At 35.6% G+C, this 24,355-nt stretch overlaps 1 protein-coding gene across 1 annotated transcript in view; it reads right to left on the bottom strand.

Moving 5' to 3' along the window:
• Nucleotides 1–24,355, bottom strand: part of DOCK10 (dedicator of cytokinesis 10) — a 392,886-nt gene that overhangs the window by 180,526 nt on the left and 188,005 nt on the right. Inside the window, exons 4-7 of the mRNA XM_074192737.1 lie at nt 16,085–16,167; nt 5,419–5,491; nt 3,979–4,101; nt 3,577–3,711 (exon numbers count right to left, since the gene is read on the bottom strand). Coding sequence (XP_074048838.1) covers nt 3,577–3,711; nt 3,979–4,101; nt 5,419–5,491; nt 16,085–16,167 — 414 coding nt within the window. The remainder of the gene's footprint in view (nt 1–3,576; nt 3,712–3,978; nt 4,102–5,418; nt 5,492–16,084; nt 16,168–24,355) is intronic.

Below are 24,355 nucleotides of genomic sequence, written 5' to 3'. Positions count from 1 at the left end.
ACCTAACATTGGGCAAATAGCGCCAGCTGTTCACCCTATGAAGCTTTTCATACATATGCCAACCTTATGGTACCAAAGTATCTTTGAAGAATAAATGGGAGGCATGAGACATAACATCTTTCTAGGAGGAAGTCAGTCCTGGTCAGAACTCAGTGGACCAGAAGAATCACCCTCTTTATAGCCCTATCTAAAGAAACCGCTTAACTGCCATTAAGTTCTGGTAAATAGAAGTCTTACACTCCTAAAATATTCAGACAGAGCATTTGGACCTTTTGATTTCTATTAGGAATTTCTGAGAGACTGGTTTTTGTTTTTCACTTGCAACCTATTAGAATATTGTTACTGCCTTTAATGCTTCCCTTTATACCAACAAAGATCCTTCCTACTTTCCCAGACAACTTAAATTCCTTTTACCTAATAAGCATGTAGGATTAAAATTTCAATGTCTCTGTGGGCTTGCATGACACGTCACAAATGTTGTTTGTTTTCTGGGTGAAGTGTGTCTTAGTTACTAGCCTCCCTGGAAGAAGAATTATCCAGCCAGAGGGAAACAAAGGGTGATGCAATTATTCAGGGAATTTCTGAGCATCTAAATAGCCAATCAGGATAATTTATGCAAAAATAACCTACAAATGAGCTTTCAGTGATCTCTGGGATATTTTGCTCTGCACTGGACAAACAGCCCTGGCTGGAGCTGATCATGCTGTTCTGAGATGATCAGCTTCTGGAGAGTGATAACTAAAATGATCACACAACTTCCATCATTCCAAGCTTCCAGAGACTTTATAATGTTTTGTCCTTCATTTTCTCAGAGGACTATAATAGGGAAGTGAAACCACAGCAAGTACTTGAATTGAATTTGAGTAAGGTGGGGCTTTACTAAGTCACCAGCCTCACTATCTCCTCTAGAGCCATCTGGGTGTAATGGCCAGTCAGGAATCAGGATGACTGGCAAGGGTTAAGTGACTTGCCCAAGGTCACACAGCTAGTAAGAGTCAAGCAGTCTGAGGTCTGATTTGAACTCCTGTCCACCTATCTCCAAGGCCAGTGATCTATCCCCTAAACCACCTAGCTATAGACCTGTATTGTATTATACATTACTTCCTCCCTCCCTTTCTCTTCTTTCTTTTGTTTCTACTCTTCTACTTCTACTTCTACTTCTACTCTTCCTTCCCCTCTTTTGCTCTCTCTCTTTTTCTTTCTTTTTTCTTTTTTCTCTTTTTCTTCCTTTCCTTTCTTTATCTCTCTGTCTGTCTGTCTCTGTCTTTATTTCTGTCTCTGTCTCTCAATAGGTATTGATATGATTCCAATATAGAAATCTGGTGAGTAGTTTTGATCATTCTACCCAATAGAGAAGAAGCGTTTACAGTGTTAGGATTTGCGAAATAGAGGTAACAGGTATCATCATGAATTTCTAATGTGGCTTAGTGACTAAGATACATATATGCTTGGATTAAGGGACAAGGAGAGACCAACAAGCTTCCACAAGTCTCCACTTCCTGTCTTGCTCTCTGCCTTTAAACTGACTATTTTTTGTGCCTGAAATGGATTCCCTCCTCATCTCCAATTTAATGCAATATTTGGTTTCCATTAGGACTCAGTTCAAGTACAGCCTTCTACATGATATCTTCCCTGGTCCTTTCCAGTGATAGAACATCCCCTCCAGGAACCACCCAGAACAACAATTTTGCGAAGTGTTAGATGTGTACATGTTATCTCTCACACTAGAACACAAACTTCCTGAGGTTAGGAGAGTTTCGTTTTTGTCATTATGCTTGACACAGGTACTGGCATGTAGTAATTACTTAATTTTACTTTACTTATTGATTCAATGAAGCAGCAGTTCATGTTGATCAATCAGTCATTTATTAGAGACAGGTAGGTGAGAGAGAGAGAGAGAGAGAGAGAGAGAGAGAGAGAGAGAGACCTAGACTTGGACTAGAAAGGACTAAGTCCAAATTCAACCTCAGATACTTAAAAATGTATATCCTTTAGCAAGTCATTTATTCTGTCTGCCTCAGTTTTCTCAATTGTAAAATGGGAAATAATAATAGCATGTATTAGGAGACACTGCAGTGACTCAATAGAGTGATGAGTCTAAAGTAATGCAGCCTTAGTCACTTACTAGCTGTGCAATCCTTAGCGAATCATTTAACTTCATTTGTCTAATTTACTAGAGGAGGAAATGGGAAACTAATTCCAGTGTTTTTTCCCAAAAAAAAATGACATGGGGTCACAAAGAGGACATGAGAGAACAACTGAAAAAACGATCAGCATCTATCTCTCAGAATTGTGATAAGGATCAAATGAGATAATATTTATAAAGTACTATGTAAACATTAAAGCATTATATAAATGTTAATCATTATTATTATTATTAATTATTCTTTAGAGTTGAAAAGGATTTCAGAGGCCATCTAGTTCAATCCCATTATTACATATGTGAGGAAAGTAAGACCCAACAGTATTAGGGATAGATGTATGGCTTTGTAGTATTTGGTCTCTATATTTCATTAGCATTTAATGCCCTATATACCTTGATTTTAACCTATCTTCTCAGCCTTATTAAATATGACCAGTATTTTTGGACTCTATCAACCAGTCAGAATTATGTTTTTTGAATGTTCTTCTTACCTGATGCTTCATTTGATGACCTTTGAACTGGCAATCTCTTTTACCTGAGTATATTCTCCCCTTCCCTCTGGCTCTTGGAATCTCCTTCCTTCAAGGTTCAGCTCAAGCATCATTTTTGACATGAAAGCTTTCAAAATTCTCCTAGAAGCTATCTCTTCTGCACACATGTATATATAATTTGTCTCAAAAAAAATTAGACTCCTTAAGAGCATGAGAAGTTTTCAAATTTGTTTCTCCAGAGCTTGTCAAAGTACCTAGTATATAATGGATGATTTTTTATTAATAATTTTATTTGTTAGAGGGGAGGACTTTATATGTGTATATCTCTCTATATATTTATATGTTGATAGATATTTGTGATTATATAGGTATGTATGTATAAATTTATAGTTCATTCTGTCTTTTTTTCAGCTGTGTCTGACTCTCCATGACTCCATTTGGGGTTTGCCTTTTCCTTTTCTAGTCTATTTTATGGATGATGAAACTGAGGCAAAGTTAAGTGACTGATCCAGGCTCACACAGATATTAAGTGTTTTAGGACAGATTTGGATTCAGGAAGATGAGTCTTCTTTTCTCTGGGTCTATCACTCTATCTACTATGATGTCACCTAGATGCTCCTGCATGCATGCATGCATACATACAGATTGGTTATGGGTATGTATGCACATAGACAGAATTTTTTGACATAAAAATGATAGTAATAAAATATATCCACATACATTCAATTATACATATATAATATGTATGGGATATATTCAGAAAGGACTGTGATATAAAACAAAAGGAATCAATGAAATATTTAAAAAAGGAGAAAACCATTACTAAGTAAACACTATTAAAATAGGAAAACTGAAACAAGTAGAAGGAATATGGCCAGAGGGGAAACACATGAACATTTTTTTCAAGTAAAATCTCAGATAAAGAAAACAAGTTGGACTCACCTGCACGACACCTGTGCAAGAATCCAAAAAGATGCAGCCTTTAGGTTCTTTGGATATTTTCTCATCTTTGTAAAAATTCATAATGTAAGAGTTATCTGGCAACTGAGTCAGCTGAAAGTACCGCTTTTTAAATGACTTAAGTCAAAAAAGAAAAAAAAGAAAATTATAATTGTTTGGAGTTATAAAATATTTTTCATAGAAATTAAAATATTTAAAAATATCATTGCCTCACTTTATTTCTTGGACACTGTTCTGGGAAAACAATCATATATGTTGATAAATAAGATATGAAGAGTGACAGGAATATAGTCACATATGGGCAAAATCATTTCTGCTGTGACTTCTAGTTGGGCTGCCCTCAAGGATAACTACAGTAAACCTGGATAATGATGACTTGCTTACCCGGACAGTGATGCTATTATTGACTGTGCTGTTAAAATTCCCTTTGTAAAGCCAGCCAGACTTGAAGACTCCTGGTCCTCCTGGTCCTCCACCTCCTTTGGAAGATGAGTGAGATGCACTGTCCTGTACAAATGATATCCATAATAATGTGATGATTTCTTTTATTAACATGAGATATAAAGATGAATTCATGATCTGGGATGTTATTAGAATACCACGCTTGCAGAATGCAACCTGTTTAGGGCTTAGTAAATAAATTAAAGAGTTATTTGGGCCAAAGAGATGTTCTTCAGAGTCATACAAGTAGGAAATGTCAGAAATGATATTTGAACACAGTTTTTTTTAACTCCAAATCCAGAACTCAAATACTAAACCACATTGCTTCTGATATTGGAGGCATCTAATTTTAAATAGATTAAATACTTTTCTCTATCTGAATTGTTGTTAGTTGTTAGACAATAGGGTCTAATAATGTTGTTGTTCCAAAGGTAGAACATAGTCCAGGACACTGTTAGCTACTTATTTCCCTTAAATATTTATTCTTTTTTATTTTAAGGCAAATGGGGTTAAGTGGCTTGCCCAAGGCCACACAGTTAGGTAATTATTAAGTGTCTGAGACCAGATTTGAACCCAGGTACTCCTGACTCCAACGCTGGTGCTTTATCCACTACCGCCACCTAGCCTCCCCTTAAACATTTACTCTTAAACAGTCAACTTATTAGTGCATTGTTGGTGGAGCTATGAACTCATCCAACCTTTCTGGAGAGCAATTTGAAGCTATGCCCAAAGGGCAACAAAAATGTGCATACCCTTTGATCCAGAAATACCACTACTGGGTCTATACCCTGAAGAGATGATGAAAAAGGGTAAAAACATCACTTGTACAAAAATATTCATAGCAGCCCTGTTTGTGATGGCAAAGAATTGGAAATCAAGTAAATGTCCTTCAATTGGGGAATGGCTTAGCAGGGAAGCCTGGAGGGATGTGCATGAACTCATGCTGAGTGAGATAAACAGAACCAGAAAAACACTGTACATCCTAACAGCAACATGGGGGCAGTGATCAATCTTGATGGACTCGCTTATTCCATCAGTACAACAATCAGGAACAATTTGGAGCTATCTGCAATGGAGAATACCATCTGTATCCAGAGAAAGAACTGTGGAGTTTGAACAAAGACCAAGTACTATTACCTCTAATTTAGGGGGAAAAAACTGATATCTTATTGTCTGATCCTGCTATCTCTTATATTTTATGTTTCTTCCTTAAGGATATCATTTCTTTCTCATCACATTCAATTTGGATCAATGTATACCATGGAAACAATGTAAAGACTGGCAAATTGTCTTCTTTGGGGGGGTTGGGGGAGGGAAGTAAAATTAGGGGAAAAATTGTAAAACTCAAAATAAATAAAATCTTTTAAAAAACAGCCAACTTACTTCATCTTTATCAGCATCTTCATGATCAACTTCAAAAGAATGGGAAGGTAGTTTTTCTGGTCTAAATTCTGTTCTGAAATAAAGATAATAGAAATATAGTGGTAATAGATCATTAAAGTAAGACAAAGATAATAGAAATATTCATTTTATTTTTGGTTTCCTTTTGTGCGTTGTCTTCCCCCTTTAAGTTTTAATCTTCTTGAGGAAGGAACTTTCTTTTTCTATTTGTAGCTCCAGGACTTAGCATAGCAGCTGGCACATAGTAGGTGCTTAATAAATATGGCTGATGAATTGATTTCAGATTAGTTGTGGGACCTGCATCAGTGATAAAAGTTTCCAAAACAGAAGTTTACCATACAAATAAATCGTAGATGTTAGTTAGAATAAAACATATCTCTTAGATCAGGGAACCTCCAAATTAATAAAAAAACAAATAATTATATTGTGCAGAACATATTTGTTTTTAATTGTATTTATATACCTTCATGGCTTTGTATATTTTATTTATGTATTTAAAAACATTATTCTGGGAAGAAACAGACTTTACAATATATAAAACTCCTAGTTTATATAAAGGAAGATAGTTTTTTTATTTGTCCCATTTAAGGCTATCTTCACTTGTGAAAAATAAATTTCAATAGATTCAAGTGTCATAATTAAGGCCAAAGACTAACAGTTCAAACAGAGATGCTGGAACAGTGGTATCACTGAATACTATTCTTTTGCTTACACCACTAGGCTGTGCTGCTTCCCTAATTAAGACTCACAATCAGTGTTATTCCAGAATTGCCCATTAGTGCCCAAAGGTTCTGTTTGAGCTAGAGCATCCAGAAAAATCCCTTAACAATTATATCACCCTTGTAAGGTTACAACAATATCATAGACCCAGCTCTGTAAAATGGAAAACGGATTCCACAGAGTACTTTTTAAAGTATGTGTATGATTTCTATAATAAGCCTTTAAAGGGAAACAAACAAACAAACAAACAAAAAGAGTCAAGCATGTCAACATTTCTAATAGACATTTGGTTTTAGGAATAAAGGACTGTATCCATAGTTCTTTCCATTAGGATATTTCTAGACAGAACCACAGACTTTCATTTGGGAGCTAGAAAGCAGAATCAAATTCCATTTTTCCTCACAAAATTTTCACTCATACATAAAACATTACTGTTAGGTCAATTACAAAAAAAAAAAGGGGTTGGGGATACACTCCATATAAGTGAAAAAACAGGAATACTTTATATTTGTATTTATTGAATCTTCACTAAATGGTCTCAAAGTCCTTTTTAGATGTGATTTAAGAATGTATTCTAAATATGTATTTCAATTTAACATAGTTGCCTATTAATAAAAATCACAGTTTTAAGATTTGCCAAACACTTAATGTATATATATATATATATATATATATATATATATATATATACATATATATATATTATATATATATGTTCTTTTGCTTAAGATTTGGGTCAAATGATTGAGATGAGTGATACAGGTATTATTACTCTTATTTTACAAATGAGGAAATTGAGGCTCAGATTGGTTTTGTGATCTTCATGTGGTATTAGAAGCAGTATAAGAGGAGGAATCTGTCCTGAGTTCTTCCTAAGTCAAAATCATGCTCTATCCATGAAGCCATACTTGTAAAGGATGACTTGACTTCTCAAAGCTTCCAAAGTAAGTTCCTGAATGGGAAAAGTGAGATCAGTGCCACTTTTTCTTCACTCCTGCTACAAAGATACCTCTGGTCTAAAGTGGAAAAGGATAGAAATGCTAGAATAGAGCAAGGAGAATTAATGATCGGAGGTCACAATTAGGGTTCATGGACAGTCAGATTCGTATTTGTTCTCTGAAAGCCAGGTAAGGTGCACTCCTTAGAGATGTGAGCAAAGAAAAGATGTCAGTTGAAGAACCCAATCATCATTAAGCATCCTGGATCATAGGGGCAATTCTTATGATTCTTATAGTGCAAGTTGAGAGGAATTACTGTTGAGCTGGGGGACATCCCAATTCTCAGCTCTTCCATTCCATTCCATTTTGTAGATGAGGAAGCAGAGTCCCCAAGAGGTAGTTGACTGTCTTTGTGGATAGAGTGCTGGGTCTGGAGTCAGCAAAATCTGAGTTCAAATCCTACCTTCAATATTTGCTTGCTGTATGATCTTGGGTAAGTCACTTTGCCTCAGTTTCCTCAATTGCAAAATGGATACATTAGCACATCTACCTTTTAAGTTTATTGAATAAATCAAATAAAAGGTTTAATACAGAAATGTTCATCTAGTTTCCTTCCTCCCTAAAGTGATTTACCCTTCTCCATCCTGACCTCTACACTGCACAGAGGAATATGTAGCAAAGACAGGGGAAAACTGGGGGTTTTGAGATCAGAGAATTTGACTCTAAATATAGGACTCTTGTTAGGATGTCACCTAGTTTGGTCAGACCAGCCTTACAGTCACCAGAATTGTAAGCTACTCTATGTATGATCCATCATTCAACAAGTATTGATTAAGCAGAAGGTTAAGTAATAAGTGAAATGGAGAGGAAATCAATGCAAGGAGTATAGATTGCTTTTTTCAGCTGACCAATTTAGATTCTTTTTTGATGGGATATTTTAATAAGGAGAGGGCAGAGAAGAGGAGGTGACAGCACAGGGAGAGTTCTCCAGAGGAGAGATGAAGATGGCAGAGAAATGGAAGCAATAACAAAGTCAAACCTCCCTTTATGAATTTTTCTAAAGACTTGGACCAATTATATTTATTTTCCAGCATTCTCTTTCATGATTATATCTGTTTTTCAGAAATGATTGCTTTCTAGAAACGGTAAACTAGATCTTCCCCCCTCTGTTTCTAATAGCTGTGGGGAAGGCAGGAAGCAGGACCCTCTGAAATAACATTAGCATATCCACTGGGGAAGGCTGCGCATGACCTACGACACTTTGAGAAATGAGAAATCAAAACCAGCTTTAATGAAAGTCTGGCAGAGGGGTGGCCACTGTGGACCAATGGAAAGGTCACTGGACATGGAGCTGGAAGAATTATAGTGAAATCTGTTTCTCTTACTATCAGTATGACTTGGGCAAGTCGAGTCACCTGATAATCTCAGGGTCTCAGTTTCTTCATCTCTAAAACAAAAATATGGATCCAGAGAATCTCTGAGTTTCTCCCTAGTGCTAGAATATGATTTTTTTCTAGCTTCTTGACCAAGATTTTTTTCACAAAAATGTTAAACAAATAAATTCAGGAGAAGAGTATAGTTTTTAAAGGGAGATGAGTAAGAGAACTGACCTCAAATCAAGGTTAAAATATTTTATGCATCCTAAAAGGTCAGAGCAGCTATAGTGGATAGAGAATATTGGGCCTAGAATAAGGAGGAGCTGAGTTCAAATTAGGCTTCAGAACCTACTAGTTGTGAGACCCTGGGCAAGTCATTTAAGTCTCTTTTCTTCAGTGTCCTCATCTGTAAAATGAACTGGAGAAGGAAATGAAAATCACTCCTGTATCTTTGCCAAGAAAATTGCAAACAGGAGTCTTAGATATCTAATGAGTCACAAAGATTGAAGTGTCATATGTTCCATGTAATGGAGGTAAAAAGATGACATCCATTGCAAAGCCTTCTGAATGGTACAGGAATCAGTGTAGGACTTTAAAGATAAACCACATTGCAAGCTGGGATTAATTTTAGGACTGAAACACTTTCTGCAATGACAAATCTGAGGAAAGTAAAGATTAGAAAATGATTTTGACAGACCAGCAATGCCAGATGATGAAATTCTGGTTAATCACAGGGACATTCAGAAGAAAATCAGAGTTTGTGAGATGTGACTTTCAAGAGGCAAACTTGAACTAGTTGTGAGAAACTGAGTGTACCACTGGGATTAATCTTTCCAGGAATTAATCTAAGAGTCTTTTTTAAAGCAATTCTATTTGGATATATGTTAGGTTGAGGCTATTTTCCACTAGAAATGAAAATTGATGCTTGAGATTTCTCTTTTTTTCCCCTTTTTTTCCCCTGAGGTTGTAAATGATAGTCAAAAGGAGGTTTTTGTTTTCCCACTGAAAAAAAACTGTGCCAAAAAGATTAGCTTTTCTGCTTTTTTGTTAAACTGTTCGTAGGCCATGTTCTATGCAAAGATTATGCTGCTGTGTGTCAGTGTTCCTGAAAAATATGTTGGTGTTTTTCTTGTTGACAGTATTGATTTGATATTACACATCTAGCTGAAGAGATATTATGACAATAAAGGGTTAAAAATTACTTCTTCTTGGGGTATGCTCTCCATGGAAAACAATTTGTTTGGGGTTTACCTATTCACAGGAAGGGTGAAGGTATCACATAGACATTATGATATGGTAAGGATACTGTGTAGAAATTCAATTATGGGCCGATGAATAAAGAGTTGAATGAGGAAGGGTAATCACATTATGTAAACTGTCTGAAACAATAGCACATTCTATCATTTCCAAAGAGAAACTTTAAAATGTAATTATTTGGGACTTGTTTAGCAACTCCCCTACTGTAGATCTGGAACCCGTGAGAAACATAGAGGTTTTCCTCGTGAACAGTGACTGAAGATGAGATGAGGAGCATGTAAGCAGCATGAGCATCACGTGCATTATCTCATACTCATTATTTAAGGATAATATCACCTTTAGCTGCTTAGGATGAAGAAGCAATATGTAGGAATGGAATGCAGATTGTCACCTTTACCTATACTAATATAGTATGTAAATCTAGCTTCTTTTTCAAGGGTATAGAGAAGCAAATCCACTTAACAAATGATGAATCTTTTGAGTTCTGGTTAGTGGAAGATAAATGAAGGAAGGGAAGGACATTGAATCCCCAATTTTTGGTGTCATTAGGATAGGGATTGAATCTTTGATTTCATTAATAAATGGAACTTCTAGGTTGATTGTCAATAGAGACTGTCATAGTGGTTAAGCATGAGGAATATGAATACAATCAAAAGACAGTCCATGCTCTCAGAGCTGACATTTTACCTAAAAGGAAGTAGAGGGGCTTAGGGTGAGGAAAGGGAGAATGGACTCACAAGGGGCCCTGGTGGACAATTCTGGAGATTCAGAAATGAAGCTTAAAGAATAATGAATACATGGTGGTCCTGGGCCCTTTCCTCAAAATATCAAGATTCTATTATACTTTTAGCTATATGTAAGATGATCAACTGTAAATGACTTAGCTATTCTCAGCAATACAAAGATCCAAGATAATTCCAAAGCATTTAAGATGAAAAAATGCTATACATTAACAGAGAAAGAATTGATGAAGTATGAATGCATATCAGAGCAAACATTTTAAAAACTTTCCTTATTTTTATTGTTTTTTTGGTCTGTTTTCTTTCATAACATGACTACTATGGAAATATATTTTACCTGTTTGGACATGTATAAATCATATCAAATTTCTTGCCTTCTCAGGGAAGGAGAATGGAAGGGAAGAAGAATTTGGAACTTAAAGTTTAAAAAAAATGGTAAAATTTGTTTTTAATTCAATTGTGGGAAAAATAAAATACTCAGTAAATGATTTTTAAAAAGGGAACTAGTTACTCAGAGGAATGGACTATAGGGGCAGGGTGAGCATTCAGGGTGAGATGGCCACTGTGTAATGATGGAAAAAGCCAAGAGTCAGGACTGACACCTGGAGAGGAATGAATATCTAAAAATGAAGATTCTCAAGAATACACAATAGATTAGTGTAGATAACATTCAGAAAGCCTTTGTTCTTCAATCCCCGTTAATATGAAGAAGAAAAGACCTCTGATTCTGTTACTCTGTTATATGCTTCTTCCTGAAGGAAAGGCTGGTTCAGATGGTGGTATTCAGAAGAGATATAGAAAGGGCAAAACAAATGGATAGTTTTCATTTGACCCATGTAGTCAGGGGCTTAATAGGTTAATTACAAGGGTGATCTGTGACTCAAAGCTCAGCAAAAATGTCACCTTGAATATTTAGGTTTAGATTCCTAGTAAAGATACTTGGGGGCAGCTAGGTGGTGTAGTAGAGAACTAGGCTTAGAATTAGGAAGACTCATCTTCATGTGTTCAAATCCAGTCTCAGACACCTACCTCTACCTCAGTTTTCCTATCAATAAAATCAGCTGGAGAAGGAAACAGTAAGTCATTTCAGTATATTTGCCAAGGAAAACCCCAAAAGGGGTTGTGGAGAATCAGACACAACTAAAGCAACTGAGCAATAATATAAACAAAGGATGTTTGAAATGAGAATGGCGAATAAAGGGGAAGTGAATAAATAAGACAAGTTCCAGAATCAGACTATCAAGAAGTTCATGCCACAAAAAAAGTTAAGAACCTGTACCTTAAAGGGTAATTCAAGAGAAGTTTGGCTTTGGTGATTGATTCTTCAGTGCTTGGGGAATAGAAGACTGTAAGAGGAAGTAACTCAGTAAAAGGATTCATATTTCCTCACTGCATGAGTGCAATGTGGGATGTACTAAAGAAAGAATGGACATGCCTCAATGACTTTTTTGAGAATGGTATTATAATTATTATTAATAATAATAAAAATAGCATTTACTTGGGCACAAGGTAATTTATAAATATAAATATTACCTCATTATATCCCCACAAGAACAAGGTAGTTTCTTTTATTATCCCTAATTTACAGATAAGGAAACTGAGTCAGATAGGTTAAATAATTTGTTCAAGAATCTGACTTAGAATTTAAAAACATATGATTCCAGGTCCAGCATGCTATCCATTGAATCATTTATTTGCTTATATTGGAAAAGTGCTCATTTTAAGAGAAAAAAATGCCTCAGGGATGCCAATTTCTCAAACTCTCTGTAACTAAACACAGGGAATACAATTTTGAATAAGAAATGACTAGAATTAAACATGTGAAGAAGGAATTGCAAACCATACCAATGTCTTTGCCAAGAAAATCCATGGACAGCATGGTCCATGGATTCATGAAGAATTTAATGCAACTGAACAATAACAAAGTATGAGAAGAAAAAGCTGATCAATAGAAATAAAGTTTGGGAGGCCTCCTTCAATGTGGTATCACTAAAAAAATTACATTAATGTTTTATAACTAGGTACCTTCTTCATTTTCTCTCATGAAACACAACTTCCTTCTAATAAGTTTTTAAATATGTGAAAAACCAATGAAGAAAGCAACAAAGCTGGGGAAAGACAGCTACCCAAGAGCATGTTGGTCTTCTCTTGCTTTGTCATGCATGCTAAATTCCCAACTGGCTGCTCTACCTGTCTCTGGCAGGTAGAATTCAGTTTACTATCTGTCAGAGCAAGAGTCAGAGGGTGCTATCTGCTCATATTGGAAATTGAACTACATGTGCTCAGATTTAGAATTATATAACCCTGAGCTACTTTAAAACCAAAATCTTCCATTTCTCTCTGGGATAACAAGTCTCACAGTGGCCTAAAGAAAAAGTTGCTTAGTTTAACAATTAATTTCTACCACTAGAAAACACCCAACATTTCCTATTTTAGTTTAGCAAAAAAGGGGAATGCCCTGTGAGTAGGAAAAAAAAGGAACTTCTCTATGAGTTGTAGTTTCCTCAATTTTCCCTCTATTTTAAAGCATAATAGTTCTATGATATCAAGAATATTAGTTTTCTTTGCACAAAATATTACAAAAATTCTGTCTAAGAAAGAACTGATAAGATTTTTTTGCATTCTCTCCATGTAGCTGCAATTCTTTCTAGGTAGTTGTCATAGAACATTAGATCTGGAGTCAAGAAGATCTGAGTTTAAATCTACTATTATCTGGGTAACCCTTCAAGTCTTCCTCAGTTTCCTCATCTGCAAATATGATAATTTAGCACTTATCTCCCAGGGTTGTTGTGAGGGGAAAATGAGATAACAATAAATATTATGGTCTTCATTTAAATTTATGATTACTTTAAAACATATCTGATTTTCCTTTTGAAAATTTCCTTCAAGAAAATTTTATTACTCTATGGCAAATGTCTTCTTGGTATCAACTGTCTTTAGTTAAATGAGGGGAAACACTGAATTAATTATTTTAGTCATGATTTTTAGCTGATGAATTTTTCTTGCCCATAAGATAAAGATTCACAATTTTCTATGGTTTTCATAGCTTATGTAAATAGTTTCATTTTTGATCAGTGAAATTAAACCTCACAAAGTAGAAAATATGTTTTTCATTGACCTCTCATCAGTCCAAAAGGTTAATCTTTTTATATGATGGTCTGATGGTGGGTGGGGTTATCGTATATGTCCATTAAAGCTTTTAATAGATGTAGAGATCCTAGAAGAGAGAATGATTCTCTTGAGAATAGAGGGCAGAAATATTCCATCTAGGACTACTTCACATTCAGTCTCTTAGTTTTAAGGACACTGTTCTCAAGATGAACCACTTCCTGGTATATACAATTATTTTTAAAAAAGGGGAAGTCTTCCTCTGGTGAAAAAACTTGGTTTTTTAGTTGTTACTTTAGATGCCATATGATAAAACTGAATGAGGGAGTTTGATGTAAAAGGGCAAAAAAAGAAAAACTGACTCATGGAATATGGTCACCCATAAAGGCTCACTTATATTCACTGTGTACCAGGGACCCACCTAGCATTGGGTAATGTGAAGTCAGACACAGGGTGATGAACATAGTTCAGGGTTGTATTTTTTTAATAGTTAAGTTCATTTTTGAAACTTTGAACAATGACTTAGAATGGAAGACAAATATCTCTCCATCCATATTGTTGGAACTATGAGAATTTGGGCAATCTTTTAAGAATGGTGATGTTCTAGTGATCAAAGAGAGAATGCCTTCTGGTAGAATTATATTCATAGCATTTCCTTTAAAAGATAGCAGGTTCAATTTTCATTCTTTTTTCACATTCCAGAGATCTCTATATTAAGAGAAGCATCTCCTAAAGAAAATCATTCATGAAAATACTGGACATTTCCTAAGTATCTATTATGTGACAGTTACTGAATGGGATGCTAAAAAAAAAGATAAAAATGAAATAGTCCCTGTCCTCAAAGAACTTACATTTTATCAGGAGAGATAACAGGTTTCCATAAAAAATGGAGGGACTCAGTCCTTCTAGCACACACAATCTTCCCTACGTAATGCCATTAGTACACATAAAATATACAAAATCAGTAGATATGAAATATATAAAAATAAAGTCAATACAACCTGTTTTACATGGGAGAGGAATTAATAGCTGAGATTCTGGAGAACTAAAAATAGGTTGTTTTACTTGGGCTGAACTTTGAAGAAAGCTGGATAGTCTAAAAAGTTTAAGTGAAGAGAGAGTGCTCTTCAGGCATGGAGGACAGCCAATGCAAAAGCCTGCAGATGGGAGACTGAATAGGAAAACTGTGAAAAACCATAGAAAATTCTGAGTCTTTATCTTATGGGCAAGAAAAATCCATCAGTTAAAGAACATTCCTATAGTAATTAAAATAATATTTTTAGCACTTTCCTCTTACATCATCATAGCCACCATTAATATCACCATCATTACCATTATCCTGTCATCATCATCATCATCATCATCATTATCCTTGCTGATGATTACATGACTTGAAAGAGGCAAAGACAGGATTCAAACATGTTTTCTGACTGTAAATCCCAGGGCACTTTTCAATGTCTTACACTCTTTGGCATCCTCCGGTTTCTAGAATAAATTAAATAAACTTTCCTAATAGCTATTTTCTCACTGTAATGAAAATACTGTAAGACCTGTACTCTAGTCACAATACTGCTACTTACTACCTTTTAATCTTGGATAAGAAACATAACCATTTTGGGCCTCAGTCTCTTCATCTGTAAAATGGGAAATTTATATGAATTATATGACCACTGAAATCCCTTCCATTTCTAGATTTAGGATGTAATGGTCTTAAGATAAAATCTGTTTGTTTGTTTTCAGTTTGTTTTGTAAGGCAATGGGATTAAGTGACTTGCCCAAGGTCACACAGCTGGGCAGTTATTATGTGTCTGAGGCTGGATTTAAACTCAGATCCTCCTGACTCCAGGGGCCTGGTGCTCTATTCATTGTGCCACCTAGCTGCCCAAATCATTCATTTTGCGGTTTTTTAAAAAAAATTACTTATTTAAGGCAATGGGGTTAAGACTAAGATAAAATCTGAAGGATGTACCATAATCTAAATCTTTGCTGGTGTCATTGACCCCACAAGTGGTACCAGAGATTTGGAGATAGCAGTTGTTCACTTGTCTTGTTTGCTCTCTTGGAATATTAATCACATCAGGCCATGGTGCTAGTGACTGATGCCATTTGGTTGACATTTGCTATTCCAGGGTAGAAAAATATAGATCAACAGAATCTGAATTCTGCCCAAAAGGCTCTGTCCCTGGAAATCTTTGATTTTAGTTCAAGCATCCTTGCTTCTTGTATATCTGAGGGTGAGAGCATAGATCAGGGGTGTGAAACAAGAATCAGTATCTCAAACTGAGAGGTCACACAACATTTTACAATATTCTTCTACCTTCACCTGATGGATTTCAAGGAATACAATGGAAGAAGCAAATCTGAACTGCTCACCAAACCTCCATTGTTGTTAATCAGTTAAGAGGTCTATGAAATAACTCAATTTTGGCTTCACACATACACAAAAGAGATCACACCTCAAATTTAAGGCTTGAAAGGACAAAGATAGGAATGAGGAAAAGGCTCTTACTGTGGCAAATGGCGAATGTCTCCCGAATATTTTTCATATTTGTAGTTCACTACATACCACTTGGAACTGTAAAATTTGCAAGCCTATAAAAAAGAAATAAAAATAATTTAATTTTTTTCAAATGAGGTAAAAAAAATAGCAAGAGGGACCAATTCTTTTTACACTGGATCTTTCATTATTCTGATGATGGGGGGGCATATTTGTTGGTTGTAGGGTACTTTGGGACTCTCCTTTGGGACAACTAAGGGTGCAGAGAATCAAGTGTAGAACTGCTAAGCTTGGGGACTATTAGGGCTCAATTCTCCCATTCCCCAATGCCTATAGTATAATAAAATACCAAATGATAATACCCCTCCTAATAATAATGACTAACCTTTACATCATGCTTACTTTTTGGTAGTCACTGTGCTAAGTGATTTGTAATTATCATATAATTTGATCCTGGTTTCAACCATGGGAGACAGAGGCTACTTTTTTCCTCATTTTAAAGTTGAGGAAAGTGAGGCAAATAGGGGTTAAAAGTGACTTGCCCAAGGGTCACACAGTTAATAAGTGTCTGAGGCCCAGATTTGAACTCAGGAATTCCTGATTCCAAGTCTGGAATCTGAAATTTCTGAAAGTACACAATGCAGCAGAAGCTAGAGTGCAGGGTTTGGAGTCTTAAATACCTGAGTTCAAATGTGACCCTAGGGGTGGCTAGGTGGCGCAGTGGATGAAGTGGATGTAGTGGATGCAGTGGATAGAGCACCAGCCCTGGAGTCAGGAGTATCTGAGTTCAAATCCGGACTCAGACACTTAATAATTACCTAGCTGTGTGGTCTTGGGCAAGCCACTTAACCCCACTGCCTTGCAAATACTAAAATAAACTAAAAAAAAAATCTGACTTGAGATTCTTTCTAGCTATGTGACCCTTTACAAGTCACTTTACCTCTATTGGCATTCAAAATCATCAACTGTAAAAGGGGGATAATGATTATTTTGTATTTATATTACTTATTTTATATAAAATTATTATTTTGTAACTACATTACAAAACTTTACAAGATTACTGTGAGGATCAAGTGCTATAACATGTTAAGCATTTTTTTTTTGTATCCTAAATCATTGTATAAGTGCTTGCTTAGTATTGTTATTACCAAAAAATGTCATCAGAGTTTAGGGCTGGAAAAGATCTTAGATATCATTTAGTCGAGGCAATTGGGGGCCAAGAAGTTAAGTGATTTGTTTGCTGCACCAATATAACTTTTTTATTTAGGAATATTTTATATTTCCCATCAAAATCAAGTCAAATGCCAGCATTTTTGAGAAGTATCATTTAGATTATTTATTCAATTTCTCCTTGTCATGGAAGGGCTAATTTAATCATCTCTGAATCATCCCAGATATACTAATGTATAATCTGGCCACAGAGATAGTTATTCACCAGTCTTCCTTGTCTTTTCTTTCCATTACTTAATAGCAATGAGTTATGAATGATGTTCCTCATATTTAAGCCAAATCTCCCATTTTTATCTCAGTCTTTTTTGTTCTGACCTCAGTGACTAACCCTTATTCTTTTTATAGCATTCACTTTACATAAATATTCAGTTTCCCTATTGTCTTGTAAAGTAAAACGCAGTTCTCTTAACTTTCTTTTCTTGACTTTACCCAAAGGAGGTAATAAATGGAGAAGAGAAAAATAGATTTAGAAAAAGATCTAGCTTAAATAGATTAAATCAGATAGGTGAATAGAACAATAGTGCTATGTATACAACAATGCTATGTATCTTCTGAAAAGAGAATATGGATTAATCAATAAATATCTATTTAACCTCAGAATGAATAGGTCAACACTGAATCTTTGCTAATAGAATGGTTGGTCAGCTAATGTCAACATTAACTGGTGATGGTTCTTTTAAGAAAAACAAAAAATAAAATTAGAGGAAAACTATTACAATGTGTGAAGATCTATGCAGCAATAACAAGGGGGTGTCAAATTTACAAAGTCTTATATATCATATCCTAGAAATGTATTCAATTTAGAACTGGAGGATCTGGGTTCAGATCTCAGTCCTGACACCTTGAGCTTATGAAACTTACAACAAATTCCTAAATCTTTGTGAATCTCATTCAACTGATCTCTACAATGAAGAGGTGGGACTAGATGATCTCTTTGCTCCTTACTGACCCTAAACTCACGAACCTATGATAGAGCTTTTGCCAGAAAAGGCTATTTTTCCAGTTAAAGCCAACAAAAATGTTTTGCTGAGATAGGGGAAAGGAGACAAATATTCATAATGCAGAGGAGACTTCATTCAGAATGGAAGGTCAGAATAACCTCTCTGTAGCTAATGAAGGAAGTAACTAGGATGAGAAAAAGCATTCTAGTACCCCCAAACCTACAGATATCTCAGGAAATCAGCACAAAGTGGAGAAACTGAGGTAGTTTTTGAAGTAAAGGAAGCTGAGGATTAATGAAGAGAGAAAAAGACTCATTGTATAATGACTAATCTTGGTTATAAAGAATAGATTATACTATTTGCTCTTCTCTTTTCAGAGTTAGGGGACTAGAGGAGTAGATTGTGACATACTTTTCAGAGTGAATTGTGATGCATGCTGTCACATAGATCTATTTAATTGGTTGAATTTTCTTAACTTTTTCATTGTAATGAAAAGTACACTGATTGTACTGGTATATTGAGACATGATAGGTATTTTTAAAAAGGAAGGTAATAGAAAAAGAGCATTTTTCAAAGATTGAAAGGAAAGAAACAGGAAGACATGAACATAGAAGTAAAAAAGGATAGAAGGATGAGATAGAAAAAGAGATTGGTCTGCCTGGAGGAAACAAATAGAAAATGTAGGGAGACGTAATACAATGGAAAAGATGTTATATTGAGCATGTCAATCTTTTGGAAAGGTACAAATAAATTATCTTTGAGGTCCTTCCTCCTCTATAGCATGTGATTGGATTTTCAGAGTTTGTTAGCTTAACTAAATTGGGCCCACTCTGTGCAATTATGTGGCTGGTTTTTTACTCAGTAGAGGCTGTCTCATTGAAAAACTGAAGGTCTTTCAGGGCCTCAGGGTCATAGTTATGAATATCAGACTTCTTTGTCCAGGACTTCAACTTTAGAAAGAGTAGGCCTCAGAGCTGAATTTTCAATGACTGCCATCTACCACCCTCAGGACATTCTCTCAACATTGCTTTACTTAATACCAGATTTGACCCTTTTTCTTGTGATTTGCCTTTTATTCCTAAAACTGGAGCATTGGGAGGACAAAAAAATCAATTCAGTTAATTATACTCTGGTTAATGCAGGTTTATTTTGACTATCTTAGAGAAAACCCAAGATGCTTTCCAGAAACCATAAACATTTCTCCTTTCCAGTTATGGTATTTGGAAAATGCTATGCATAAAAGCTTATTCTCTGTTCTTTGTTACAACCCACATGCTCTCACTATGATCATTAAAAGCTATTATAATTAAGACAACAGCTCCTCTTTGTCCAGAAACAAGTTGACCCGGCTCATTACAAATTCATGCTTTTAGTCCACCCCTGTGTTCTAATCTCTTCAAGGCAATTGCTATCTGCCTTCCTTGATTGTTTACACTTCACAGACTATTTCAAGCTGGTTTAGATCATAAATTCCTTTTTTCTTTTTTTAAGTGACACTTTTCTTAAGTGACTTGCCCAGGGTCACAGAGCTAGTGAATGGCAGAGTAGATGAAACACTGGACTTGGAATCAAAAAGGATTGGATTCCAAGCCATCCACAGATATTTGATGATTCATGGAAAGTCACTTAATAGCTCTGTGACTCAGTTTCCTCTTTGTAAAAATGGCTTAATATTAGTGCCTACTTCAAAGATTTCTGAGGATTAATATATATAAAACGTTCTGCAAACTCAAAGAACTGTATACTGCTTGTAATTAATAATAATTTTATTTTGGAGTAACAGGAGCCACTGGAATTTACTGAATAATGGAGGAGGATATAATTAGAATTATGCTTTAGGAAAATGAATTAGAGTGAGAAGAGAAGAGACCAATTAGAAGAGTATGACAATTGCCCAGGTAATAAGTAATGAAGTATTGAACTAGAGCTGTAGCCCTGTGATTAGAGAGAAGACAGATAATGTTAGGAAGATAGAGACAGCAATGAGGAAACTCAGAGAATTTAATTGATTCCCCTAAGGTTGAAACTATGTTAAGTATCAGAGAAAGGATTTGAGCCCTTAATTTGTGACTCTACCAGTACAACATACTGCATTTACCCTCTGAATCTTGCATTTCCCCTTTCCATATTTTAGGAGTTTCAAATTTCACCCCCAGAGAGACAAAGCCTTTTAGAAGAGAACATACCAAATATGATGCAAACTTTTACACGTAATATACACTTAATAAATAAGTGCTGAATGAATGAATCTTTTATTATCCAGTTTAATATTTTAATGCCATAACTTTTTCATTAGAAAAGAGGAAAGATGATAGCCAAGGAAGCAGCTGACAAAATAGAACATTTCAGAATAGTTAGAAAACTTAAAAGGAGTTAAAAAAAAACCCTGACTAAATCAAAACCCTAGAATGAAAGGCATATTTCCAAATGAGACTATACATGTTAAAGGTGAATGATCCTTCAATTATTCTTTTGTATTTTTTAAAAGGCATAATTTATGATTACTTAGTTTGATGGAAAAAAAATTATTAACACAAGAATCAAAGTATGAAAGACTGTCTGACAGGATCAAGAAATATGGATTGCTTAATGTTATTTTGTAAAGAGAGAGCAAGGTTAGAGGGGTAGATTATATAGGAGTATCAAATGATAGATTATAAATCTGACTAAAGAAATTTAGAGTTGCTTTGTGGGTATATGCTAGATTATATTTGTTTATGTATTTGACTATGTATTTCAAATCAGATTCTGTTGCCAGGTATTTTATAAGGAAGAGGATACTTGGTATTTATTAAAACTTAAGAAAATAAAGAGATAAACCTAGCCAAGAATGAACAAAGATTTAAATTGTTGCAAATGAACTAAAACAGTTTACTAGCAAACATATATCAGGCGTTTATACTATGAAGGAAATGAATCAGCTGACTCTCATGTGGGATGAAGGGTTGTAGTCTAATCCATGGGCGTAATATTTGTTTTTTTTTTTATCAGAAATGAGTTACAATTTGATAATTTTTATGTTGTTGATTGCCAATCTGCCATTGTACACTTTGTTTATTGCCTTTATAAAGTCCTACATCAATGCTTCATGCTAAAACTAATAGTTAATTTTTATATAATACCTTGAGGTTGACTAAGCACTTGACATATATTCTCATTTGATCCTCCTATCAACTCCCTGAGGTTGGTGCTATTATGCCCATTTTTGCAGGTGAGAAAACTGGAACTAATAGAAATTCAGTGACAAGTTTAGCTAGTAAGTCTATGGCAGAATTTGAACTCAGTTTTTTCAGACTCTAAGTCTAGTCTTCCATCCACTACCCCTCATCTCTGATTCATCATAGTATAGTCAGCTAGTAAACAATTATTAAATGCCTATTATGTGCTAAACTGGGCAGTTGGCATTGTAACTAGAGCACATGGTCTGGGGTCAAGAAGACTCATTTACCTGAGTTCAGATCTGGCCTCAGACACTCACTAGTTATCTGATCCTGGGCAAATCACTTATCCTTGCTTGCCTCAGTTTTCTCATCTGTCAAAAGAACTAGAGAAGAAAATGACAAACCACTTCAGTATCTTTGCTAAGAAAACTCCAAATGGGGTCATGAAAAGTTAAACAGAACTGAAAAATGAGCTAGCAACAATGAAACAACAATGTTCCAAGCTTACAATTAGAAAGGAACAAAGAAAGGAAAAGACAATTTCTGATCTCAAGGAATTCATTATTTAATTGCATATTTAATATGCAAACAACTATATGTAAATAATCAATAAATATGATAAATTGGAGATAATTAATAGAGGGAAAGCACGCACATTAAAAGGGGCATTGGAAAAGTTTTCCTGGGGTGGCTAGGTGGTGCAGTGGATAGAGCACCCGCCCAAGAGTCAGGAGTACCTGAGTTCAAATCCAGCCTTAGACATTTTATAATTACCTAGCTGTGTGGCCTTGGGCAAGCAACTTAACCCCATTTGCCTTACAAAAACTTTAAAAAAAAGGAAAAAAGATTAGTTTTCCTATAGAACAGGGTGGGAATCTTTTTTCTGCCAAAGCCCATTTGGATATTTATGACATCATTTACAGGCCTATGTTTAGGCAAACATTTAATTAATTCTCCCCTAAAAAGCTCCTAGGTTCATTGAATTTTGAGTTCCACCTAAGGTTGCCATGGCAGCAGCAGCCCAAGTGATTTAGCGAGCTTTATACAGTGGATCAGACATTTCCCATACCAACTATAAAAGATAGGAAGTTAGCTGGGACTTTTAAGGAAGGCAGGGAAGCCAAGAGTTAGAGTTGAAGAGGGAAAGTATCGTAGACATCTGGGATGGTCAATGAAAATATTTAGAGGTGGACATGGAATCTCTTGTTTGAGAAATAGTGAGGATCCAAGGGTCACTGGATCACACTACCTTGGGGGCAGAGAGGATAAAGTATAAGAAAACTGGAAACATGGAGAGGAAGACAGGTTATAAAGGGCTTTGAATACTAAACAAAGGATTTTATAGTTAATCCTGGAGGTGATAGGGAACCATTAGAGTTTATGAAGTAGGTGAGTAAAGTGTTTAGACCTGTAGTTTAGGGAAAAAATCGCTTAAATGGCAAAGGAAGATGGAGTAAAGTGGAGAGAGATTTGAGGAAGCCACCTCCTAACCTCCCAACCTCTCCCCCACCCCGCCTCACCCCAGCAGGCTATTATAATAGTCCAGGTGGGAGGTAATGAGGGCCTGCACCAATGTTGAGTGTCAGGAGGAGAGAGGAGGGCATATGTCAAATATATTATTAGGGTAAAATGAAATATTCTTAAACTCTCCAATGCTATTATGTCCCTCCCTCTTTCTTTTCTTTCCTTCTTCCTTCCTTCTTTCCTTCCTTCTTTTCTTTGTTCTTTCTTACTTTTTTTCATCCTTCTTTCCTTCTTCCTCCTTCCCTCACTCCTTCTTTCCTTCCCTTTTCTTCTCTTCCCTTCCCTTTTTCCTCTTCCCCCACCTTGTACCCTCTTCTTCCTCTAAGGCATGTGGTAGTGCAATGGATAGAGCACTGGATCTGGAATTAGGAGAAGCTGAAATGAGATCCAGCCTCAGACACTTTCTAGTTGTATCACCTTGAGCAAGTCATTTAACCTCTACTTTGGTTTCCTCAACTCTAAAATAGTACCAAGCTCACAGAGTTCTTGGGAAGATCAAATGATATAATATTTAAAAAGCTCTTAGCGAGAAAACCTTCCCCATAGTAGGTGCCAGGCCTCTCTTAGACACCAACTGTCCCTCAGCAAACTTTATATCTAGTATTGGTAGAGCTGGGTCAAAAGGTGGGTAGTTTAGAGACTTTAAGGGTCCAGCTCTAAACTGCTCTCTTCTCAAAAAGATAGTTACCTTAAGAATGTGAAATTTTGTTGGCTTAGGTGTCTCTCTCTTTGTGAGATAATAGCCCCCAGTAATTTATTAAGAGTATATTGAAAATGTCCTCAGCATATCAGGTCATGTGTTTTATTAGTCAGGTCCTGAGATAAACACATTACCCCCCCCCCCCATAAAGTCTATACCCAAAGTCTTTCTATTTTAAAAGGATCTATCAGAATTTGTTTCCTCTTTATGACCTTCAGGAGCCAAAGGTTATTTCCATGTCTCAATGAAGCATCAGACTTAGACTTCATTTTTAGGTAATATTTTATAATGATTCATTCAGGTCAAATCTGAAATGGAAACTTATTTAAATTATTTTCCTCCTCAGAACAGTGATTCAAGTTGTCATTTAAAAAAAATCTTCATTATACACCAATTTAAACCAAAATGCAATTTAATTTTCAACACATTAACTCCTGAAGCCATTGGAGCCACTATGGGCCCATTCAAATTCAACCACCTTCAGTTGTGTCTGAGTTAGTCTGACCTAAGACTATCTCCCTCACCCCTGACTCTATAGTAAGTTTCTTGGTTGGATTCCATGAAGGATTTTTCAGAGCAGTTGCATAATTGACTCATTGATAATTCTGCGATCCACCTTCCTCTTTTTAGGAATCAAATCAGGTTTACAATTCATTATGATTAAGTTCTTCGGTTCAAACTGAAGAAGGGTTTTCCTCATTCCTACACTTCACAAGTCTCTGGTTTA

This window comes from Macrotis lagotis, chromosome 6 (genome assembly GCF_037893015.1).
Source record: "Macrotis lagotis isolate mMagLag1 chromosome 6, bilby.v1.9.chrom.fasta, whole genome shotgun sequence".
NCBI classification, from domain to species: Eukaryota; Metazoa; Chordata; class Mammalia; order Peramelemorphia; family Peramelidae; genus Macrotis; species Macrotis lagotis.
The sequence above is the reverse complement of the archived record's forward strand: the minus strand, read 5'-3'. Positions and strand labels throughout refer to the sequence as shown.